Consider the following 25201-nt stretch of genomic DNA (forward strand, 5'->3'; position numbering starts at 1 on the left):
AACGAGAAACCGCCGTGTTGGGGGGACTCCGAGAAGAAAGCCAGGGCTGCTGGGGTGGCACATAAAAGACTGTTCATAGCATGGACCCACCCGTGGGAGTCTCCTTTCTCCACCAACCGAGTTCTCAGGGCCCAGTGGGGAGAAGAACACCGCTGGGAACATCAGACAAGGGCACCAGCCACGAGAGGACCACGCCGACATCTATAGGCTTTGGCTCAAGAAAATAGAGCGGGGCTGGGAGGAAGATGGCGGCACCTACTCCCCATCTATTATAAGCAGGTGTTTTAGGTAGGGTATCTCATTCCTTCGTCCCGGGTGTCTTCCCAGGAGGGGATTATCATCATCCCCATGACACATGGTCAACAGAAACAGGCTCAGAGGTGAAGTAACTTGTCCCAAATTATAGAGCTAAGAGAGACAAGCGCAGCTCTGAGCACAAGCAGATGGATGGGTGGGCACTGGCGGGATGTGTGGATGGTTGTTTACTGTTGGCCAGCAATTAACTTTTCATTCCAAGCACTGAGAGTGTAATGGATGTTATACATATCCACTGGATGAATGAACGATGAGTAAATATGCTCACGGTTTTATGAACTGCGTTACACACCCCACAAGTCCATTATTTTGTTTGACCCCATGAGATGAAGAGAGAGCGTGGTTCAGAGAGACTGCATGACCTGGCCTTGGTCACAGATTTGGGGAAGGCAAAGCAGATTTAGGAATCTGGTTTCTCTGACCTTTGATGTATGTGCATTGAGCCATAGTACACATAAATTCTAGGCTGTTGTGTGTGTGTTTGGCTCTCCCGGTATCCAGAGATGCCAGATAGCGAGTAAAGGTTAGCACACTTGGACACTAGCGGCCTTTGCATCCCGTGGCTCTGACCACAAGGATGCCCATTTGTCTTCATCTCTTCATTTTCTTTCTCTTGCCAGGGGGAGCGAGGCCTGGATGGATTCCCCGGGAAGCATGGGGAGATGGGAGAGCAGGTAAGGGGGCATTGGGTCTGGTGGGCTCGGCTTTACTGGAGGACAGGAGCCTGACACAAAGCTCTGTAGGGCCTGATTGCCTTGATCTCTGGCTCAGCTGGAGGCTCCGGGAGGCCTAAGGACCAGACCTCTCCTTACACCAGGGTGTGGGGATCACAGAGAACACACCTCTTTCAATCCAGTCCATGGATGACATGCACGTGTTCAAAGTGATGTGTTCATTGCAGGCTCTTCTGCAAGTGTAAAAGATGACAAACAACCTAGGGGCTCATCAGTAAGGAGCTAGTTGAACAAATCAGGGTGTGGAGTTACAGGGAAATAACATGAGGCCGTGGAAATTGATGAAACTCCTAATGCACTGACAGGGCTGTTCTGTAAGCTATGTGGTTGAATGGAAAGTACAGTGCAAGAATAGAATGGTGTGGAAAATGGCATCTAGGCCTTATGGGGACACGCACTATCTATGGGAGGATGCTCAGGAGGCTGATAACCTGCTTGCTTCATTCCCTGCCTCTGTAAGAGGCCCCTCAGTGTCTGGCCGATGGGACTGGAAAAGGATTTTTACGCACATACATTTTGAACCATGGGAATGTGTTATCCATGAGAGTAACTACATCTAAATATTTAAATGGCTAAAACTAAATAAAACCTAAAATTCTACATATGCTTGAAGGCAGTTGTGAAAATACTTGTGTCATATAACTTAATACATTAATATATCGGTCAATTCATACATTCATATTAGTAGCTTACAGATAAAGTGAGTATATTAATTATACTTGATATATAAGTTCATTATAATATATTAATTTCATTATATTAATATAAATTACATTTATGGATAACCCCATCACTCCAAAATCATGTCTTGATTTATATTTATTGGCACTTAACAAATTGGACTCATACCTTCTTAGGTCTTAGCCCCTTCCATTAACATGGTGTCATAAACATATAACTGTTTCCTTAAATATTCACCAGGGACGGGACTCAGATGACTGCTTGGTGTTCTGTGGCGTGACTGCGCCATCATATATTCATATTAATTGCACGCTGCCCCCGCGCCAGGGCTGAGTTCTGACACTGGAAGTCCCCACAAGGTGAAAGCCCAGAAGGCAGGGGACAGCAGCACGCACTGAGCCAGCCCGTAGTAAGATATTGATGGTGTGGACGCAGCAGGGCAGGGGCGTGGAGAGGCAGAGGAACAGCGAGCGTCATGGAGGGTCACGGAGGGTCACGGAGGGTCTCCTCCTGCGAGGGGACGTTGGGTCTGTTCTGATCGTGGCTGTTTACAGGAAGAAAGGAAGGGAGAGAGCTCGTGTGTACATCCCTGAGCACACCTGTGCCTTTAGGGTGAATTCCTGAGAAAGTCACTTGTCAACGGGATGAATGTTGGTTGTCCAACTGCTTTGCTCTTCGTCCTCTTACAAGGAGACTCAGAGGAGGCCCCCAGGGTGTGGCGGCTCGGGGCGCCTCCTCACTTCTGTTCTGGGGGGCGCTTTCCCTGCCTGCATCTCCACTGAGACCCCCATGGAAGGCTGCCCGGTGGGAACCTCGAGGAGGATGCGGGCTCATCGCCAGCATCTCCTACGCCAGCCCTCCGGGTGCTAGGTTTTTCCTGCAGCACTAACTGACCCTGGTCCAGAGTCCAGGCGGCCCTGTCCCTCCTCCCTCGGCCCTGGGGACCTCGCTGGTCCTCAGCACCCTCTGAGGAGCCCACGTGACACCCAGCGGGTCGTGGGTGCCTGCTTCCTGCCTCTCACTGGGAATCTTTCCTGACACATCCCTCATATCCCTCGAAGAGCAGTCCTTGTCCCTCAGAATGGGTGCCCCACACCTCAGTACTCTGATTCCAGAGGGGACCACACGGGATGTGGCGTTTGGGAGTCACTGGGAAAGAGTTTTCCAGGAATAAGCACTGTCCAGAAGTGTGGACTGTCCACCTGGGGCAAAGGTGGATTACAGCGTTGGAGCTGCGGGCCCCGACCCCTTCCTTTCCTACTCACTGCCACTGACAGTCCCCCCTTTCCTTCCTCCAGGGGAGACCTGGCCCTCCTGGCGTGGCAGGACCCCGGGGAGAGAAGGTAAGCCAGGCCTGGGGCAGGAAGGGCGCTCGGCTCTGGGCAGGTGGGTACCTGGGGCCCCAGGGCAAGGTGAGGGGCCCAGGAACGAAGTGCAGACAGAGGGGATGAGCTGGGCCTCAGGAACTCGTCTCCCAAGAAATTTCTGGTTATTTTATTTAAATTTTCTTTTTCTACTTTGAGGAATAAAAACCCATTTCAAAACAAAACAAAACAAAATCCCTGTTATATAATATCCAGACATATTAAAATATTATGCTACTGAAATTGCCTTTTGGACTAAGGCAGGCCGTGAATAAATACCAAACAAAATCTTACCGACTCCGCCTCCTCTTCCTCCATTTTTCCTGTTCTCTGCAGCACTTCAAAAAATGTGGTGTTTTTTTTTTTTTTTACCAGAATCATAATTCTGAAAATGTACTAGATCTTTCATAAACAGACTAAAGATTGCATCTCATCATACTGGCCATCTCCTTTAGAACATTCTCTCAAGAAGGCTTAACTCAATAAATGCGCTGCTTAGAATTTCTGTATCTCAGTGGAAAAAAACGCATGTGAAGAGTCTTGGCAACTTGTGAAGTGCTCTGAAAATGTATGTGAAGATAATAGCCTTCCAGAGCGTTCTGGGCGGCAAAGGAAACTGAGAAGGTACGGTGTGTCCTGGGTTCTAGGAGGAGGACCAGAGCACGAGTTCAGGTTCTTCAGCAGGTCCCTGGAAGGACATCGGGCCTTGGGTTTGAGACTCTCTGGGGAGAGGTGGGGCAGGAGGAGGAATCCGGGTAAACTAAGGCAGGTACAGCCCCCAGGGAGCATCACTTGGACTCAGGGTCACTCTGCAGAGCTCAAGGGAAAGTCACTGCCTGGCGCGCACTAGTCCCAGCAATGGTGGAGAATAAAGGAGGAGAGAAAGGCTGCTCTGCTCTTTCCAGAAGCAGACGGAGCAGGTGTTATAAATAAGTAAGCAGACCCATAGGCTAAAGAACCGTCGCCTGCAGAGTGGCGGCCGGAAGGACATTGATGTCTTCCCAACTTGCTCACTTCGGCTTCAGTTCTGAGTCAAATGATTCTCTTTCCCAAGTATTTTTAGATTTGAGATTTATATTGTTATATTATCTTGGCATGGGGATTTTAATATATTCTCACAGTTCCTTGACAGGGGATGCTAAATTCTAAAATAAGTAGTTTATTTCAAGTCACTAAGAGGGAATGATCCTTGAAGTTTGGATGTAGGTGACTTCTGCTATTGCCTGTGTGTGTGTGTGTGTGTGTGTGTGTGTGTGTGTGAGAGAGAGAGAGAGAGAGAGAGAGAGAGAGAGAGGTGGGGGCGGGGATCCCAACCTTCCACCTCATTTATAGATGTTTTTGGCCCCCACAGTTTGGGCAACAGCTGAGTTAGTGCTTATTATGACGAAAGCAGAAATGCTAAGACAAGGTCATGGGGTCACGGTAGTATTTGGATCACTCATTGGAAGGACCAGAAACCAGGGATGCTCAAGTGATCCAATGCCTCTCAGCACATTCTAAGTGAACATCATGGAGACAAATCTCAGATGTTTTACAATCTGAGGAAGTCGTCGGAACCACAGAGCTGGTCTTTTCTATCCCCTAACTCTACAGATGAGAGAATGGAGGCCCAGAAAAGTAGGGTGTCTTGTTTGAGACCCCAGAGTGACCTCACAGCCAGGCCTGCAGATCTGCCTGCCCACAGCCGTTCACCACAGATCTCCGGGTCAGGGAGGCGGTGTTCATGCCAAGCCAAGATTCCATGCTGGTGTTGCTGATCTGTTGGCTCATGACAATGTCCCTGAAACTTAAAAGTGTAAAGCAATGATCATGTGGTCTCGCGCAGTCTCTGAAGGCTAGGATCTAGGTACTCGGTGTTCACGCTGTTGGGTCGTCCTGGTCCAGGGTTCTGTGCAAGACTGTGGCCAGGCTGCCAGCCAGGCTGTGATGAGCTGAAGAATCCGCCTCCAGGCTCACACACATGATTGTCAGGCCTAGGCTCCTCGATGGCTGCTGGCCAGAGGCTTTGATTCCTCATATTACATAGGGCTGCCCACAAAAGGGGACGTTGCCGCCCCTGGAGTGAGTGGTGAGTGACCTGAGGTTGGGAGGGGAGGGGGCTCCACCTGGAAGCGACCATCATGTTCATAACCTCATCTTGGAGGCTGCGCAGCGTCCCTCCTGCTGTGTGCTGTTGGTCCCGTAGCCTGGCACCAGTACCCGGTGGGAGTCCCCCAAGGAGGCGGGGGACGCCGGGGGCCATCTGGCGGGCTGACTGCCGCAACAGCTAAAAGGATTGTGGCAAAAATGCGTCACTTACATCATTTTGACCTTGAACAAGTTACTACGCATCCCCGTGCTTTAGTCTCCTTGTCTCTAAGATGAGAAAGAGTATCAGAGGGGAAAAGCTTGACTCCAAGTCCTTCGAACAAGGCCAAACAGATGGAAAGGCTCCGGTATCTATTAGCTACACACAATTATTATGGATGAACTACAGGATCTTAGCCTTCCTTAAGAGTGATTTCGTATGTCAGGACTTTGGCTCTCCTATTCTGTAAATGACCTGAGCAAATGAGAAAGCCCATGTTGATTAATTTCATAACTGTCATTGAAAATTCACTTTTGTGGTATAATCATGATGATGAGTACAACAGTAAACACAGCAAAAGTAAATGTGGTAGTGAGACATAGTGGAAATAAAGGAAAAGGGAGGCAGTCATGAACCCCAAAAGACTCATGGTACACCCACATACGACTAATTCTCTCTCCTTCGCATCTGTTTATATAATATAAAATAAGATAGCCACACAAAAATTACAGTAGAGCTCAGAACGGCTTCTAACAATCATATTACAAAATATTAATAAGGTTTGTGGGAGCATAGGGAAAATGTAATCCTGCTTGGGGGGGGCGGGGCTGAGAGTTGTTTATGGAGAAATGGAGAGATAAGCCAGCCAGGGTCTGAGGGCCTAGAGATAGATGGGTCATGTGTATATCTGGAGAGGATACACAATGGTAGAAAATGCTGTGTGTGAGCACAGGCGTGCACACGCGTGTGTGTGTGGTGGTGCCATGGAGAAAAAAAACTAGAATGGAAAGCTGTTTCTGAGACAGGACATATTCCTGTATGGGAGAGACAAAGAGGGAGAACAAGGAAGGGTAGCACTCATTAACTCTCCCTTCCCTTCCATTTTGTTGTGCAGCCAAAACCACTCTAAAATAAAGTCTGTTTAAAAGAACATTTAATTGGGATCTCCTGGTGATAGGTAAACAGATGTTTTTCCAAGTCTTGGGCAGCCAGTGGGGACCGTGGGGGTGGTTCAGTGTCAGGAAAAACCTGGCCTATCCATATAATAGGACCTCGAATGTAGCACAGGACAACATGCGTGCCTGGAGCCACTCATTCTGACACCCCTGCACTGGGATTTAAGAGATGCTTTCATATTTCTCCGGTGACTCTGTCATTCTTTGCCAGCTTATTCAACGCTAGTGTTTTCATGCTTCCCCATGCTCCCTGAGCTAGCCTCGAGGGAAAATGAAAAGTGGTGTCCCCAAGCCACGTGTAGGGACACTGGCTGCAAATGGGGCCCTGGTTTAGCTATGGGCGTGAGAATAAGAACAATGAAGAGTTTTCTATTGCACAGTGGACGAATGTGCCCCATGTAGAACCAAGATGTAGCTCACACCCCAGAAATCTAATGCACCCACAGCCGTCATGGGCCGGGTGACCTGGACACAAAACAAGTCTTTTGTACATCATGACTTAGTGAAGACAGATGAGAGTGATTTATGTGTGACTTATTTGATAAACATTGAATACTGACCACGTGCTGAACCAGGGACTTGGTGCAAAGGATGCGCCATAAGGTGTAATGATCACTCTGCCCGGGTCCGGTGTGGTGCCTGGTGCAAGCAGGTGCTCACGGAATAGTGGACCAAGAGCTGCTCTCGAGCAGGAAACAGCTGTGAGAGCACCAGCCAGATCTAGGCCCTGATCCAGCACCAAAGAGAAAATAACATCCCTGTGATCTTGACACAGACAAGAATTAGACACAGAAAGTCTGAGAAAATCAGGAAGCAGGAGGGAGATCCAGCATGGCAGCCGCATGAGGCAGAGCACAGAGGAGGAAGTGGTCCAATGGGCTCGTGTGGATAAGCAGGGGCCTCAGAGGGGTGGGGACCAGCAGAGGAAGGAGGCAGAAGGCACGCCGTTGAAATGTTTGTCATTTCTGCACAGGGTGACGTGGGGCCTGCAGGACCTCCCGGTGTGCCGGGCTCCGTGGTAAGTGTGCACGCATTCCCAGGGGGGCAGAATCACAGACCTTACGCTGATGGGATTGTGTATTTGGAGGAGTCCTTGCCTCTAAAAATGAGGAGGTCCTCCTCCGACCATATGAGCTGGATACAAGGCTTCCAGCACTAAAAGTGGGATAAAATCAGAGAAAAATCAGGAATTGCTGCATTATAGCTATGTGAATACCCTTGACGGAGCTGCGGGGAATGACTGTTGAGAAAACACCACCACTTTTGCTGACACGTGGTTTGCCCCACAGGTGCAGAGAGAGGGCCTGAAGGGCGAGCAGGTAAGAGGGATATGGCTCCTCCCCGAGTGCGGCTTCGGTGGGAGCAGGGACAGAAGGGCCAAGCCGTGGGGTTGAAGCTGCTTGTGGAGCTCGGATGGAGCCTTCCAGAGTTGGGGCAAGTTGACTTTCCACCAGGAATGCACATCCCCACTCTGTATCGCTGGGTCCCTTTTGGGAACTCCGGATGTAGACTCTGAGTCAGCAAAGGGTCGTGAGTCATGGGGAAAGGGGAGCTGTGTCTAATGCAGGTTTGGCTTCTGTTACCAGGGAGCTCCGGGACCACGGGGTCACCAGGGCCTACCTGGGCCACCAGGAGCTCCGGTAAGTCACCCCCCCAGCCTGGGGTCTGCTCTGAACACCTCGAGGTCTGGGAAACAGCGGTTTGCCCTTGGTGAGCTCTGTGGCATTGCAGGAGCTGGTCCCGTCCCCCCGGGTGATAGGTGCTGATGTCGCTATCAGGCATGGGAGCAAGCTGAGCCTTGTCAAGTGAAATTTTCATTAGGCAGTTCCCAAGTGTGGAGCTGGACTTGAAACCCAGCAAGCCCACCTTCATAGCCCCCGGTCCTAAACAGGCTGTGAGTGGGGTTTCTGGTAGGCAGTCTGGTGTTTTAGGTTCCATTTTCTTTTTTCTTTCTTTCTTTCTTTCTTTCTTTCTTTCTTTCTTTCTTTCTTTCTTTCTTTCTTTCTTTCTTTCTTTCTTTCTTTCTTTCTTTCTTTCTCTTTCTTTCTTTCTTTCTTTCTTTCTCTTTTTCTTTCTTTCTCTTTTTCTTTCTTTCTTTCTTTCTTTCTTTCTTTCTTTCTTTCTTTCTTTCTTTCTTTCTTTCTTTCTTTTCTTTCTTTTCTTTCTTTTTTCTTTCTTTTCTTTCCTTCCTTTCTTCTTGGCTCCAGTCCCAATGTGGGGCTTAAACTCACAACCCCGAGATTAAGAGTCACAGGCTCTACCAACTGAGCCAACCTGGCAGCCCCCTAGTTTCCTTGTAGATAAAACGGAGTCAGGGCATTGGACATCGCAGTGCTAGGCGAGTCTTTTCCAGGGCATATTGCTTCCCCCATGTCTCTGATTCAAACTGGCTTCGCAGTGGCTGGGGAAGCTTCAGCCTTTGGGTTCTGCTCCACTGTAATGAATTTAGAGATATGTAAATAACTATTTGGGAAAAGGCCATTCAAAGGGACTCTGATCATTCTGTGATAGGAGTTCAGATACTAAGGGTAATTAATGAGCATAGAGTAAATTCCACAGGTCAGTGATCTCACCATATGCTCCTCCTAGAAACATGATGCCCCTTTCAAGTGACTGTATTTATCAAAGGAAATAAGACAAGTCTTACTTTGAAATATCCATAAATCAAATTTATATGAAGCCATCAGGGCCCATCCCTCATTAGGATAAATGTGTATGGTTTTTGGGGGGTAAAACCAGAAGAAATCTAGTGGATATTTAAGCCCAGTATAATTAAAGCAATTTCATACCAAAAAGTTCAGGTCAGAAGAGCTGCCTTTTGTCTCTGTAACCTTGCATGTTTTGTTTAATCTCCCAAGCTTTGGTTTCCAGAGCTCCTCACCATTATGATAACTGTTGGGAGATTTACAGTAGAAAAGGCAGGTAGCATAGTATGTTCTCATGCTTGGATCTCAACACATACATGCATGTATATTGCAGATCTAAAATTGGCAAGTGCTGAAAGTCTATACTATAGTGTGTGTGTATGTGTGTGTGTGTGTGTACACACACACACACACACACATATATATAAAGATCTGTTTATTTACTTTAGAGAGAGAGAGAGTGCGCGTGTGCAGACGGGAAGGGGCAGAGGGAGGGAGAGACTCTCAAGCAGACTCCCCACTGAGTGCAGAACCCGATGTAGGGCTTGATCTCATGACCCAGAAATCATGACCTGAGCCAAAACCGAGAGTCGGACACTCAACTGACTGAACCACCCTTCTACTATGGGATAGGTATTATTAGGTGCAAACATATGCATATTAAATCTGCAAGGGTGAAGGCGTTCTTTTTGTTTTGCCAATGAAGACCTTGGTGCAAAGATATTGAGTGGATTGTGCAAAGTCACACAGCTACTAAGAAGCAAAATTGACCTTTGAACCTAGATGTTTCTGACTGTCAAGCACGTGAGTGCACAATGCAGCAATACTTTCCCTGAAATGTATAAAGGAGAATTATTTCCTCCATGGCCCCCACAAAGGAATAAGGAGCTAAGAGTGCCCAGCGCTGCTTGACCCTGAGGCAGCCTTCTTGACCTCTCACTCTGGAGCCTCCCCTTTGTGCGGATTTTCTTATGATGAATGTGGGTGGGGGGAGGACAGAAGGAAGAAACCTTAAACTTTTGTGGCCAAATATTAATGCTGGAGGTAGAGGGATGAAAACACATGGGCTGATCTCTCAGTTGAATGAAGGAGATAGGAAAAAATAACCATGAGTAAGCACTTGCACGCTCTAGATGATTAATGAGATTCCTTGCATGTCTTGTTCCTGCGGTGCATCCTATGGGGCAAGGACAAGGTCTGGAACCTTCAGCACATTCAAACACCAGAGTGCCTCAGCCCTGGAGCTGTCTGATGTTCTGAAGCTGTTCTCCATGCTCGATGCTCTCTCTAGAACGGGGCTTGGAGTAGTACCTGGTGTGGGTGATGGAATTCCCTTAAAGGGAGCTCAGAAACACTAGAGCCTGCCCCAAGACTTGTGGAAAGGGGTCCCCATGAGGAGAGACCAGAACTGGAAGATTCTGAAGGCCAGGACCAACGTGTCTCCCTTCTCTAAATCGGCAGTTTATCTCATGGTGGGGATTAGTGCATGCTTATGAAGCAGTGGCCCCACCACAGCTGTTCAAGAGGGGCATGGAAGGGGGTGCTGACTGCAGTGTGAGCTCCCAAAGAGCAGCATGGGCGCGGAAGGACGGAGCTTGCAACTGAGCCGCAACATCCGGTCTCATGTTCCCGTTCTCCCACCAAGTAGCTTTGTGTCTTTGCTGACATTACTGATTCTCTCTGATCCTCTTGTGATTTAGTCCTACCCGGAAATCACCGTCACCCTCATTGTCATCATCTTCATCATGCACGTGACTGCTGCGCGGGCCACACGAGCCAGTGTGCAGAAAGCAGGACTCGGTGCAGCCCTATGAAGCCCCGTACCCATATCGGTTGCCGTGTCTGTCTGTTTTGAATCCCCAGCAGCACCTGGCCCAGGGCCTTCCGCAGAGCCGTTGCTCCCTAAATATTCATTGGATTGAATCAATCATATCAGTGACTTCTGGGGAGAATGGAAAATTTTGGAGTTTGTGTTCAGCAGTACCAGAGAGAGGAAAATGTTTCCCCTTCTCCAAATGGAAAACTGCGTGCAGCATTCTGCATCCAAATGCCAGAGCAGTCCAGGAGGCTTGCAGCTTTCTCATCTTTCCCCTGAGATGAGACAGGCTCTGGCTGTCTCATCAACATCTCGTGGAGCGTAATAAAGAAGGGCAATCTGCACAGATCAGATGTGAGGTGTCTGCTGATGCTCAAGGAACTTTCACTCATTTATGTAGGGCCTTCCCACCCCATGTGCCCTGAGCTCATCGGGATAATGCTTGTGAGGAAAGGAGATTTAGGCCTGTAGTTCCTGTGGGTTTTCTGTTCATGTGTGTGTTTCCACGGTGTTCTTAAGAGAGAAGAATTTGGATCTCAATATAGTCCAGTTACTTCATAGTCATGCAATACTTGGCAATAGTAGCTCCTTGTATGATGATATTCATTGAAGAAATGGAAGTGCAGAGAGGAAGCCTCTGGCCAGAATTCACCTGAGAAGTTGATGATCGCATCCCAGAGCTGAGGGCCTCATTCACCCACTCCCACTGCTCGCCTTCCTCCTTGAGCTCCCGTCAAGGAGCTGATTTTGCAGCTCCTTGCAACCTTGCACCACGTGGGTGCAAATCAGAGTATGGTCAGGAGGTCTGGGGGTGGGGTGCTCTGTCCGGGCTCTTGTGTCCATTCTCCATGTGGTCCCCACGGCCACTCGGAAAGTGGGCATATTGTCCTCACCTCACAGATGAGCCAACTGAGGTTCACAGATGCCAAGGAACTTGTCTGAGGTCATATAGCAGATATGTGTGTGTGGGAGGGGAGGTCTTGGGGAGTATGACTTGAATTATCAGGTCAGTAGGACCCCTTCCTACACCAGTGTTCCTTGCTTAATTCAAACTGATCTTAGACAATTTCGTTTATTTGTCCAGATAGCCTTATGTTGCATGTCACTCTTGACTGAGTCATGTAGCCCAAGCTAGTTCTTGCTGAGCCAGCAACATACAGGGACAATGGCACTGGGCTTACAGCTAAAGATACTTGGGTTCCAAAGACTTTTGTGCATGCTTTGTGTAAGGCACTAATGCAGGGCATTTGACCCCTAATGTGTTCATCTTTAAAGTGTGAATGATGTTGCCTACCTCTTGGTTGGTAAAATTAGGCCAGATTGGTGCACGTGTTTTAAAATGTTACAGATTTGCAGGGACAGGAATTTTCTCCTCCTGACCGCCCCCCCCCCAGTCTCCCCATTGAAATGGGATGGTATTTTCCTATCTAATGAGCATGAGAAGGCAAAGTACAGCCTGTAGTGCTGAACTCTGTGTTGACCATTGTTTCTATTTTTTTTTCCTTTCTGCTCCTCCTAAAGGGTCTGATGGGTCCTGGAGGCAAGGACGGACCTCCTGGTTTGCAAGGTCTCCGGGTGAGTAACATGTCTTTCTCTTCAGATCTCCAGCTCACCCACACTGGGGCCCCCATTTCAGCAGCTCAGACAGAAGATGTGGTGCCAGCCTCACGAGCTTGAGATGAATATTGGAAGCTGATTGAAGGGTTAGATTTAGTTCATCAAACATGGTGGGGGTTCTACTCTGAGTTCAACCTGGAGCTGGGTCCTCGGGACATGGAGATGAGGCTGTTGGCTGCGGAGAGTGATATACTTGGAACCCCACAGCCCTGTGTGCTCAGAGCCCCAGTGGAAGGAAGCCCAGTGCTGAGAGGACAGAGAGAAGGGGCAGCTGACCCGGCCTGCAAGGCGGCCAGGGCTTCTTGACGGAGGTGATATTTGAGCCAAGTCTCCAGGAAAGAATTAAAAATAGGGACAAGGAAAAGGGTAGAGAGCTGCCAGTAGGCTCTTAGCTACTTTAAACATCCGTATCATTATTGAATATCACAATATCTCATGGTATTCCACTTAATTTAACTTAATCTAATTTAATTTAATTAAGCACCTGTCTTTTTTTTTTTTACCCAGATTGTACATACCTTATGCGTTTTATTCACCAGTAAGCACAGCTCCTGACACAGTGTCCTGTGATTTAAGACAGGGGGATGGAGGAGTACCCCTGGGTTAGGTGCCCTCTTCGGGGTCCCCACAGTGACTGTGACTGACCCCCAACTCTGTGTCCCCCCAGTTCCTAGCATGGTGCCTGGCATAGAGTAGGGACTCAAGTCTATGCATCTCTTACTAGTTCCCGTAGAGACTGTCCAAGGGGGTACCACTGCCCAAGATGGGGTGGTCAGCCCCTGGAGATAGTGTGGTCACTGCCCCCAGAGGTGTTTGGTCAGAGGCCGGGTGACTGCTGACAGATGGGTGGAAATGGGGATCTTGCATCTGGCAGAGGTTGTCTAGCCCCATCTGTGGCCTCTCTAGCCTGAAAAGTCTCTAGCTCAGTGACGTGGACAGTATTACATATGTGTCCTGGTTTCACTCTGTGTCAGAGGTTGAACCCACCCTCTGATCACACTTTACATCCTCAATTCTGAAACTAGGGGACCTGCTTTATGACTCAACAGACCCCCACCTGGCCTAACCCGCCCAGTGAACTTCCTTCCTTGGTTTTCAGACAGTTCTGCGCTCTGTAACTGTCTTAAACCCTAAAGATTCTAAGAAGAACTTATTTGGAAGGCTAGCTGAGATGTGGAAAGGTGTCGTGATGGAGGGGTTAGGTGGGAAGGTGGGAAGTCACTTACCCCATTAGAAGGATGTGGATGTGCCACGTCCCACTCAGCATCACCAGCCCTGGCCTCAGTTTCCCGGTCAAAGCCAGGTTGCCTTCTCCTCTGTATAATGCAAGGATCTTGGGCTTTGCAGCAGAACACCTGGGTTTGAAACTTGGTCCCACTTCTGAGCAGCTGTGTGACCCTTCAAGTCACCTAGCCTCTCTGGGCGTGTTTACTCTGTTACAATGGGAAGGCATCACCACTGGCCTGGTTTTTGGGAGAAAACATGCTCAGGATGTGGCTGCACCCTTGGTGAGCAGCAAGACCAGGCAGCGGTCATGAATCGCACTCTCCTAACATGCTCCCGCATGGTCTTTTAAGAGAAAACAGCAATCTTTGTACATTATGTAATTGATGTTTAGGTGAACCTGAATTCATCTTGTATTGAGCTGCTGCAAACATTACTTTTCCTAACGTAGAATTAGATGCTGAGTGGAACTCTTGATACAAAGAGACTGCAAAGAGTTTTTTTTTTTTTTAAGTACATTTTTACCTGATTGTTATCAAAAGGGGTGAGGACACCTCTTGCTTGGAGCTTGCTTACCAAGGCTCATGTTTCCTTGGCCGTGACTTCTTGGCTCCCCAGGGAGTGTCCGTGTGCTCCCCAGGATGGCTTTTGTCGTCTCCAGAAACACCTTCTACCCCTCAGAGTAATACCAGCCACCCGTGTTCCAAGGTCCATACCGGCCAGGGGCCATGGGAGTTGGATGCGTGCCCCAGGAATGGAGATTTGAGGGCAAAAACAAGGGGACCCAGAGAAGGAACCGGGGGGGGAGAGTGGTACGTATTGAGGTGCTGAGCTCTACGTGCCAGACCTCAGCTGTCCAAGGGAAGTGTTTGTCATCCCCCTTTGCAGAGAGGAAGGGCAGCCTCTGATTAAACACCACCACCGGCCGCCTCTCGAGGATGCACACCCAGGACTGTGTCTCTCTAAAGCCTGACTTCTTCATTCCTCCCATGTGTCTGTCCACAAACCTCGTGTCGTGCTCTTAGGATGCAGGAGCACTCAGATAAAAGCTTTGGGAATGTCTGAAGAGATTACTGTCTCAACCACCAGGAGCTCATAGCTGGAGGCACTAGAGAAATAGGGAGGGATAACCCAAAGGCCTCAGTGGGGACACCGCGGTGTTGAGCAGGGAGGGGTCTGGGCGGGGGTGGGGGGTGCTGGGACAGAGTGGGCGCTGGGGACAGGGAAGGGGGTGTCTGAGCTGGCCTTGCAGGAGCCAGGGCATTTCAGCAGGAATTGATGGGGGCACACTGGAGAGGGTGATGCAGACTCAGGAAGTGCCCCCTGGAGAGGACATCCTGCCTCTGGACACTTGCTCCTACTTTCAGTTTCTGTCTGCACTCCCTGTTCTCCAGCTCCGGGGATGCATCGGTACAAGGGACAGGGCCGAGGATGTGGGGCTTCTCTAGTTGGAGCTCTGTGGGCATCTGTCATCCTGGGGATCCAGCACCAATCCCTCTTCCTTTTCCTTCCACCAGCCCCCCTCTGTCCCTGCCCCCTCCCTTCTCCCCTTTCCTCCCATCCACAAGGTCATCCATTCAGCAGGTCTTTCCAGGGCATCTGCTGGGTGCTGGGCAGTGCTGTAGGTGAGTGAGATCCCTCAGTGCGGAGATCCCTGCTCCCTGCTGTTTACCTCTAGGCCGGCAAGGGAAGAGACACATCACCTTAGCACTTATCTAGTGCAGGAAGGGCCCATGAGAAGGTCAGTTTGGGCAGGCTCTCAGGAGGTGGTGAGCTGGCCAGGCCAGTAGCCGAGGGGGCGCGTGCCAGGTGGAGGAGGCAGCTAAGACCCCAGGCTGAGGCCACACAGGCAGGTGTTTGAGCAGAGACCTGCAGCTGGAGCCAGCCAGGGGCCAGCGGGAGGCGGTCAGTCAGAGGAACTGGGCGCCAGGTCATGTCGCTTGCTGGCGGCCATTGTGAGGATTTGGGCTTTTTACTGTGAGGAAAATGTGGGGCTACTGGATGTTTTCAGAACTGTTACTATGAAAAAAAAATACAAAAGTAGAAAGAATAGTAAAATGGACCCTCATATGCCCCACATCCATCTCAACACTTACCATGTCATTGGCCAACTTGCTTAATTTATGTCCAAGCCCACCTCCAGCCAGCCCGGGGTCCGTTTGAAGAGACCCCAAATGTCATTACATCATTCTGTCTTGAAGATAAGGAAATGTAAAAGAAATGAAACCATAATACCATCATCCCAACCAAAACTGATGAAAAAGTTGCATCATGTATGCATTTGTGGTCAAAATTTCCCTGACGGTCTCCTGGGTTTCTGGCTGCCGTTTGGTCACTGTAGGACTTAGGGTACAGAGGCAGAGTGGCCGGCTCACAGTAAAACATCCATTTGGCCTCTGTTCTGAGAATGGACTACAGGAAAGGAAGATCAGTTAGAAGGCCACAGAGAGCAGAAAGGGAGGGTGGTGGCCCAGACCAGGGATAGGGGCTGCAGGAGCCCCCATCCCAGCCCGATGGTGTGCCAGGATGTGGGGGCACACAGCGTCTGACACAGGAGGCTGAGCCGACAGCCACGGGCCGGGCGATGTATTAACAGAGAGGGTGCCAGGAGGCCCTCCCTTGTCCTGCTCCCTCTAGGGAGTGGAGGCTGGTGACCACGTAAGTGTGTATGTCTGGGGACCCCTGGACTTCCAGTCGTCCTCCGTGAGTTTCTGACTCGGGCTGTTTGTATCCCGTGGATGTTGCTAGTCCTGTGGCTGCACCTGTGGGCAGACACGCTGCAGAGACTGATCTTGATGTTGGTGTGGGTTCAGCAGCAGCTTCCTGTTCAGTCAGCCTCTGGCTGAGTCAGGAAAAGCCGAGACAGAATGACTTACTCAGAAAATGAGCTCTCTCTCCTTCCCTCGCGGGGATCTGTCATTTCCTCCTCATCAGCCTCAACCGAAACATCACTCCCTCGTGTCACGGCACACACTTAGGCTGGAAGAGGGAAGACAGAAGACAATGACAAGCCACAGGACCCAGGAACTGAGGCACTGAGACTAACAGACGAGCTAGGGAAGGCGATCCAGCCCTTTATTTTCGAGATTAGTGACAGGCAGACAGTGTAATCCCCGGCAAGGTAAACACATTCATTTTGGACACAGCTGGTATTTTTCCACAATGACATGGTGAAGTGGGAGGAACAGAGCTGGGCACTCCCCATGCCGTCCCCATCCTGCAGGGCTCTGGCACACACGGCACCCAGCGTGGGGTGTTTGGCCATCAGCTCCTGGCTGGGCTCCCTGCCTTCCACGGGAGGTACAGATGCTACCCTGTTGCTCTTTCTGAGGCTCTGCTTTCCTCCTGCATGTCTGAGCCAGGCATCCGGGAGAGGTTGATGAGCCCTGCTACTTAGCTGAAACGGGCAGTGCTACAATTGCATCTGAACCCAGAATGTTCTGGAAGTAGAACCTGCCTGGCTCCAGGCCACTGACGCATTTGGACACTGAAAAGCATTCACAGGGTTGATTTAAAAAAACAAAATCGTCCATGCCCTAATCATTCACCCCCCAAATAGGCAGCTTCCCACACTCACTCCAGGCTTATTTTAATTTTTGTAGCGAACTTACATTTTTTTCTTATTTTGGCATTTGTTTATTTTTGTTTTCATTAGAATGTAAGTCTGTGAGAACCTTCTTTATTTTTGTGTCTGTAGCACCTAGAAGAGCATGTCACACTTATAAAATGTATATATTTTTATGCACACATGAAGAGTACACGAACAACAGGTCCAGGCGTGTAAGCTAAGCATACGTGTGTGACGTCACAGTGAGCATCTGATACAGTTGGGGTGCACGGGTGCGTGGATTGCACTCTCTTGCTGCTCTCTGGGTGGCTGACCCGGTGCCAGGAGGACAGTGGGACCCAGATCGGGGCATCTGGTCACCCGGGGCCTGACCTTCCATGGGGAATGCTCTGTTATAAAGAAGAGAAATCGGTCCCGTTTTGTACCTTTCCTGTTGCTTCACCTGTAGTGTGTTTGTGCTGCTGAGTCCTATCTGAAATACCCTACATGTTTTCTTTCCTCTTTTCTGGACAAAGCACGGGGAGATTTTTTTGCTTAAGAGAATTCCATGCCGTCAGGCATTTAAGTTTAATGCAGAATTTGGAATGTCTAAATTATAAAATCATATTGGTAAAGGATCCCTGAGATGGATAGTGAAACATTTCATGTCCAGAAAGATTAGATGACCTGCTCCAGATCCCTCAGGACTTTGTCCCCGCCTTTCCCACCAGCTGCTGACAATCCCTTTGGTTCCTTTGACTATGTTTTCAATACCTTCTGGATTCTCTTCTCTCGTCAGTAGATGAAAACCGAAGAAGAAACCTACCAAATATGATGCCCCCCTTCTTTCTAATGATGGAGTGATCCCCAGATGTCTCCTGATGTGCCTGATTGAGTCTGTTGCTTTCAGAACGTATTTTTAAGACAGAGTCTAACAGGTGTAGAACTGATACAAGGTAGCAAAGAAAAAACAGTGGTTGAGTGATGGACTGATGCACTGCAGGCACATAGGGAGGTAACTGTTTTCACTCCTGTTTCTCACTAATTCCTGCAAGGATCCTGTGAGGTAGGGCAGTTTTCCTCCCATTCTGCAAATGAGGAAGCCAAGACTTAGGGGTGTAAATCCAATTGCTCCGTGTCACACGGAGTATAAATAGTGGCGCAGGGATTGGAACTCAGGTCCTTCAAGTTCGCCTCGCTCCAGACCTTCACTGTTTTGGCTTCAGGAGGCAGTGTGTGGGTGTGTGCGTCCATGTGCACACCACGATTCTCATCTGGACATTAGCAGTCCTTGCGTTGGGCATCTTGGAGAGATCTAGGACCCCTTATTCCCTGCCGGTGCCTACTTAGGAGGATGCATTGTTACACACTGCTTTAATCTCTGGCCACTACCCTTGGAGCCGAGGGTCTCCTAGCGCTGACTGTGATCAGATCCATCCGCTCCTGCTTCTTGTAATTCGAGCAGAGGAACATGGGTGTCTTCTGTCATTGGCAACTTGGGTCGACTTTGTTTTACTTTTCAATTTTTAAAGGCTTTTTTCTTGCTTTTCCATCCTCTACCAGGTGGTAACAGCATTTTTTGATCACAGGCTACTGTTTGATTCATCTCGTGGCACAGAGCCACGGTTTATGTCAGGACACCCAAGGTTTTCCCCAAGCACCTGGTTTCAGCTCTAACCAGTAGAAAATAATCGTCTTTGACATTTGGAGGCATGGAGAGCAGGAACTGAGCAAAAGACCATACGGCACATATTAGAATCCATCACACTAGCAATGAGTTCAGCTGGTAACGGGCCCGCACACGGCTGTGCTAACTCGTCCTGGCTAGGGAGGGATCACTGCTTTTCTGGATTTATGGGCTTCCTCTTCTTCATGGGCAGATAGGCAGCCTTGGAAATATCATTCCTGCTCAGCATCCTGGCATTCACTCAGAATGGCTTGAAAAATCTGCCCTCATGATAAATTACAAACACTTACCCAGATATTGTGTTGGGTAGCAATTTAAAAGAGAAAAAAAGAAAAATGACAAGACATAGGCTTGTTGTTAGTAAAACAGTTCTTCATTGCTGCAAAATTTGCTCTGGCCAGCACTTCTCAAATCCCCACAGCCGATTATAGGTCCAAAAGGAGGAGGTTACATAGTTGCTGCTGCTGCTGTGTCCACCACTGCTAAACCTCCCATCTTCACCCCTGCCCATCACCACCACCACAACCACTATTACCACCTTCACCATCACCCCATCACCAGCACCACCATCACCACCACTACCACAGCCATCACCACCACAACCATCGCCACCACCATCCCCATCGCCACCACCATCACCAGGACCACCACTACCACCACCACCACCACCACCACCACCATCACCACCACCATCATCACCATCATCACCACCATCATCACCATCGCCACCATCACCACCACCATCATCATCACCACCACCATCATCACCATCATCACCATCACCACCACCACCACCACCACCACCATTATCACCACCATCACCACCACCACCACCATCACCACCACCATCATCATCAGCACCACCATCATCACCATCACCACCACCATCATCACCATCATCACCACCATCATCACCATCACCACCATCATTATCACCACCACCATCACTATCATCACCATCACCACCACCATCACCACCATCATCACCACCATCACCACCATCACCACCATCACCACCATCATCACCATCACCACCATCATCACCACCACCATCACCATCATCATCACCACCATCACCATCATCATCACCATCATCACCACTACCACCACCACCACCACCATCATCACCACCAATATCACCATCACCACCACTATCATCATTACCACCACCACCATCATCACCATCACCACCACCATCATCATTACCACCATCATCACCACCACCATCACCATCACCACCACCATCATCACCATCATCACCATCATCATCACCACCATCATCACCACCACCATCACCATCATCACCACCATCATCATCACCACCATCACCAACAGCATCATAATCATCACCACCACAACCACCACTACCATAACCACCATGACTTCCACCAACAACACTATGACCACCACTACCACCACTGTCACTGCTATCACCAGTAGCCTCATCACCACCTCCACCATCATCACCACCCCAACCACCAGCACCACTGTCATCACCACTATGACCAACACCACCACCATCATGACCACAACCATCACCATCACTATTACCACCATCACCATCACCACCACCACCATCACCATCATCATAACCGTCACTATCACTGCCACCAGCACCGTCACTACTACACATTTCCTAATGTTAGATCCTGTGCTAAGTACTTTGTGGGCATTTTCTCATTTAATTTCTCTGGCACTGCTGGGAGGAGCTGTTTTGAAACCAGATCTGTTGCACACATGGTCTTTTACCCACTTCAGAGACTCAGAGGAGCCAGAATCCTGCTATTACCATTTCTTCCTCATCAGCCACCATCCCATTCCTCCTCATTCCTGTAGTGATCTGTCATGTTTGCGTAATGCTTTATTATTCCTTATAAAGCACTTCCTCAAATATTGAATCATTTCTTCCACTGCTATCTTTTCAAATAATTACAATAATTATAATTTTCCACATGAGGAACCTGAGACTCAGCAGGTTAAGTGACTTGCCCTCCCCCCATTTACCTTAGATTCCGAACTCATTTTCCTACAATATTGTAGAGGAAGGGGGTCAGGAAGGAACACAGGAGAGCTCCTCTGCTTGCAGTGAGTGTCCAAGGCCTCATAACTGCTGACTTAGAGCTTTGCGTCCCATCCGTGGCAATTCCAACTCATTAGCTCTCGGGCTGCACCAGGGACTCTGTATATCCAATATATTTTTCTCACATTTCTCAGTATTGCTGGGGCTTCATGGAAGAGGTGGCACTGGCCTGGGGCAGAATTTTGACAGGTTGAAATGGAGTGTGGGTGTTACAGGCAGAGGTGGCAGCATGAGCCGATTCTCCGAGGCCAGAAGTCCTAAGGGGTTGTTTGGGACCAAGCTGAGCAGCTCACTTGAGCTGTTGCTTAGGGATGGGACCATGGACGCTGGACATTAGATTGAAAGGCAGGTTAGAGTCACGGGGTCATCGATTTCCAAATAAAACAGCTCAAATGTTACATCTTTCAGATAAGGAGGAACCTCTGACTGTTTTAGAGGCAGAAGGTAACTCGGACAGAACTTTCTCCCTTTAGGAAGATCGCCTGCCAGTATAGGGTAACTGTATAGACAAGTAATGAAATTTGTAGAAGGCACAGATTGGCCCAGAAAAGTCTGGAGGGAAGGTACTGGGCATGTGAGCAGTGTTGACTACTGTGGTTGCAGGCAGGCAGGCAGGATGGGTGGACGGATAGACAGATGGAAGGAGGGGAAGGAGGGAGGGAGGGAGGGAGGATGGATGGAAGGAAGGAAGGAGGGAAGGAAGGAAGGCAGGCAGGCAGGCAGGCTTTGAGGGGCACTGGGGGCAGCTCCGGATGCTATGGGTGGAGAAGGTGTGAATATGAGTGCTGGAGCTGGCCAGAGACATTACCCTAATATTTCTGTGGGTGATGCCCTTTCATGGGCGACCCGTGAAAGATGATGCCACCTTATGACCACTGCTATGATCACAAATTTCTTCTTTTCCTCTGGCCTCTTCCCACCTTCTTGCTTTTTCCTTCTTGCTGAAACCCTAATGCCAGGATGTTTGCTTCCCTAGGTGCTCTTGCTTCTGTCTTTCTCTTCCTCCCTGGACCCCTGTTATCTGCACATAATTCTCCTTTTCCAGATCACATCTTTTTACTTCCCTGGTATAGGAGCAACTCCTGCCTCCACGCTTCCTACAGATTTCATGAGCATCTCAGGGGCTCATCCCTCTAAGCGTTAGCAGTGTCATTACACAAGGTCCCCAGACTTGAGGGGAGTGGGGAGCTGCTGAGAGCTTGCACCCCCTCTGAAGATGGCGAGTCATCTGAGGAGGGACACCGGCATGCACCCCAATCAAATTGTCCCATTAGTTAGTAATCCTGCTCAACCACACCCCAGACCTTCACATCCTTCCTGCTTCCCTCTGATCCTTTGGTACTAACCAGTCAGTGATCCATTTCTCCATTTCTTCCGCTAAACGGAGTTACTTTGCTGGCCCAGGTTCTGAATTCTGATGGCTCCTCACCAGGCCATTCCACCGACCTTGAGGGAAAATGGTTTATTCATCTTGTAAATAACTCGTGACTCTCAGTGGAATAATGTGGCAGCAAGTGGAGGGGGTGCCTGTCTAGATACCAAATTGAAGATGTCTGGTTTCCATCCCCTGAGGAAGGGGAGCTAGCGGCTCTTAGCTCTCTTGCGATCATCTCCCCGATGTTTGCCTTCATCAGAGCAGGATCAGATGGAGGCAGACACAAATGCCTCCAGGCCTGGCTCATTTCTGAAGGTGTCTGGGACCACAGTTTGAATTCTACCTGACAAGTGTCAGGAAACACATTCTGACCTAGGCCTCACTGCACCTCCAGGCCGCTGTGTTCTGTGGCTCAGGGCCTGCTGATCAGGGCTTCTGAATCGGGTCATCCTGCTCTCTCTGCAAGCCCACAGACCGCCAGGTTGTGCCTTTCTGTTCTCGTGCGGCCCCTCCCTACCCCTGTGGCTGTCTCCCCTGCCATTGTCTAGACTCAGTCCCAAAGCAACAATTTATTTATCCAGCCCACAAATGTTTATTGAGTTTCCACCATGTGATAGGCACTGTTCTGGGCCCACGGGGAGAGCTTTGAACAAAAACAGAGCCAGGCCTTGTTTCCAGAAGGCTCGCAGCCAGGACGGGCAGGCAGGCAATGACCAAATACATATGTACATCGGCAGTGTATCTGAAGCTCCTTGGAGAACATTCCCTCTTCCAGCTCACCCAGACTTCTGCCTTGTGCCGCCGTAAATCCCTGAGCCTGGAATTGAGCTGCGTCGATGAGACCCTGCCACGGTGTCCTGTGGAAGAGGCGCCTTGTTTTGTGGCCATTGTCTGATGCAGAGGTGGATTGCTCGGCAGCTCGGCGTCACCCCACTGCCCTGTGGATGGGGCCACTTCTGGGAGGTGGGGGATGGAGGGGTCCCAGATGCCCTCTCCTGGGCTCTGCATGCTCTCAGTGCTCGTGGAACGTGGACAGGAGGATGGGGAGGGGATCAGCAGCACAGACCAAGGCAAGGGGGAGGCCTTATATGGCTGATCTGACTTCATGAGGGAAATTGTAAGGAGTGGAACAAAAAGGCCATCATTCCATCATCCTGATACTGCCTTATATGACATATGCCTTGTGCTGTATGCATCAAACCAACCAGCACACCCTTTACCCTGTCTGGAGAGACAGACTCTGAGGTTTAATGAGGTTGGTGAGCCCCACATGATGACCCACCGGGGTCATGACAGCAGATGGAGTCTGACAGTGGCAGACCGGAAGTGGCCGCCATGACCCGCCCATCTGTGCAAGCCATTTCACCCTTACGGTGAACCTTGTGTAGCGGTGAGAACAGGCTGACTGTCCGCGTGCTCACACAGGGTGCCCCCAAGGTCAGCTGGGAGTGGAAGCAAGCAAAGCTATCTGAAGACTGAAGGATGTGCTGTGGTTTGTAAAGAGAAAGGGAGGACTGAGGGAATATGTGCGTATGTGTGCGTGCGTGTGCATGCATGCGTGTGTGTGCGTGTGCGTGCATGCGTGTGCGTGTGTGTGCGCATGCGTGTGCGTGTGTGTGCGTATGCGTGTGTGCGTGTGTGTGTGCGTATGTGTGCATGCGTGTGTGTGCGCGCGCACGTGTGTGTGTGTGCGTGTGTGTGTGTGTGATGCTTGCCTATACACAGCACACCTCTGCAAAGACAAGCCAACATCGGCTAGGGTTAGTTGCTTTCAGAGAAAGGAGCTGAGTGGCTGACAGTGAGATAAGGGGACACTTCTCAAGTATCCCCTTCTGTACCTTTTAACCTTTGGGCCACGTGTCAGCAAATCCATCTAAGTTATGGAGCTGGGATCCGAAGCTGAACCTCCCTGACCCCAAAGCCTGAGTCTTCGGCCCCAATCCCATGCTGCTCCCTTGGAGGGCGTCCCAGCCGGTGGGGGGGGGGGGGGGCTGTTCACCTGCGAGCTTGAGAAATCAAGATGGACATTTCCACCGACACATGATTACACGGGTTCTGGGTGCTACTTGCCTGCTGTTGATTTTGGCTTCTTCTTTTGTACGCAGGGGAGGAAAGGTGAAGTGGGCCCACCGGGAACCCCTGGATTGCTGGGGCCACAGGTAACTACCAGCTCTGCACGCCCTTCCCTAGCGACTCTGCTTCCTCAGGTGGAAGAAGCAATTGGGTCGCATTTCTCAGGTTGGTAGCTGGTCTTGTATGGTTAGCTCGTCAGAAAGAATGTTCAGAGGGTCCTTTGTCCTCCCGTCGGCCCTGGCTCCCTCAGCCTGCCACTCCTGTGCTAGGAGAATGGCCACCCTGTGCTCCCCTGGAGGAATTTCGGTCTGTCGGAGGGCAGGTGGTGGTGACACCATGGTGACCAGCATGCTGAGAAAGGGAGCGGAGCCCCGGACGGGGCGTCTGATGATGGACAGCGTGCGGCCGGCAGGGCAGAGGTGGGAGAAGGGAGCTGTCCTCTACCGGGATAGCTGCTTTGGGATACAGCCTGTGTGCAGGTGTGGACAGGCCCCTGTGTCGCTGGAGCTCATTGCACTAAGCACGGGGTGGCTGGACCGTGCGTTCAGGATTGGAAGGGGTTTGGCCAAGGGACCAGATCAATCAGAGGGGCTCCCTACTCTAGGAGACAACACCCCCGAGTTCTAGCATCTGACTTCCTCCACACTGTGACATTAGCCAACTCCCTCCCCCTCTCTGGGCCTCAGTTTACCCACCTGTAAAATGCTGCGGTCAAAGCCCCCTTCACACTCTGCCCTGTGCTGTCTCGCTCCCCAGATGCCCTCCTCCTGCCTCCTCACCACCTCCGTCTTTCAGACTCC

The 25201-nt window shown here is 50.0% G+C and overlaps 1 protein-coding gene across 2 annotated transcripts in view; it reads left to right on the forward strand.

Annotated features, from left to right (window-relative positions):
• COL22A1 (collagen type XXII alpha 1 chain) overlaps positions 1–25201 on the forward strand; it is a 225653-nt gene that overhangs the window by 83905 nt on the left and 116547 nt on the right. For both annotated transcript variants that reach the window (XM_088023088.1, XM_088023089.1), the window contains 7 exons: positions 936–989; positions 3029–3073; positions 7311–7355; positions 7627–7656; positions 7924–7977; positions 12320–12373; positions 24434–24487. In XM_088023088.1, coding sequence (XP_087879214.1) covers positions 936–989; positions 3029–3073; positions 7311–7355; positions 7627–7656; positions 7924–7977; positions 12320–12373; positions 24434–24487 — 336 coding nt within the window. The remainder of the gene's footprint in view (positions 1–935; positions 990–3028; positions 3074–7310; positions 7356–7626; positions 7657–7923; positions 7978–12319; positions 12374–24433; positions 24488–25201) is intronic.

The sequence above is a fragment of the Eumetopias jubatus genome, unplaced genomic scaffold (assembly GCF_037043125.1).
Source record: "Eumetopias jubatus isolate StellerSeaLion01/CBP00866 unplaced genomic scaffold, mEumJub1_p1.0 scaffold_4, whole genome shotgun sequence".
NCBI classification, from domain to species: domain Eukaryota; kingdom Metazoa; phylum Chordata; class Mammalia; order Carnivora; family Otariidae; genus Eumetopias; species Eumetopias jubatus.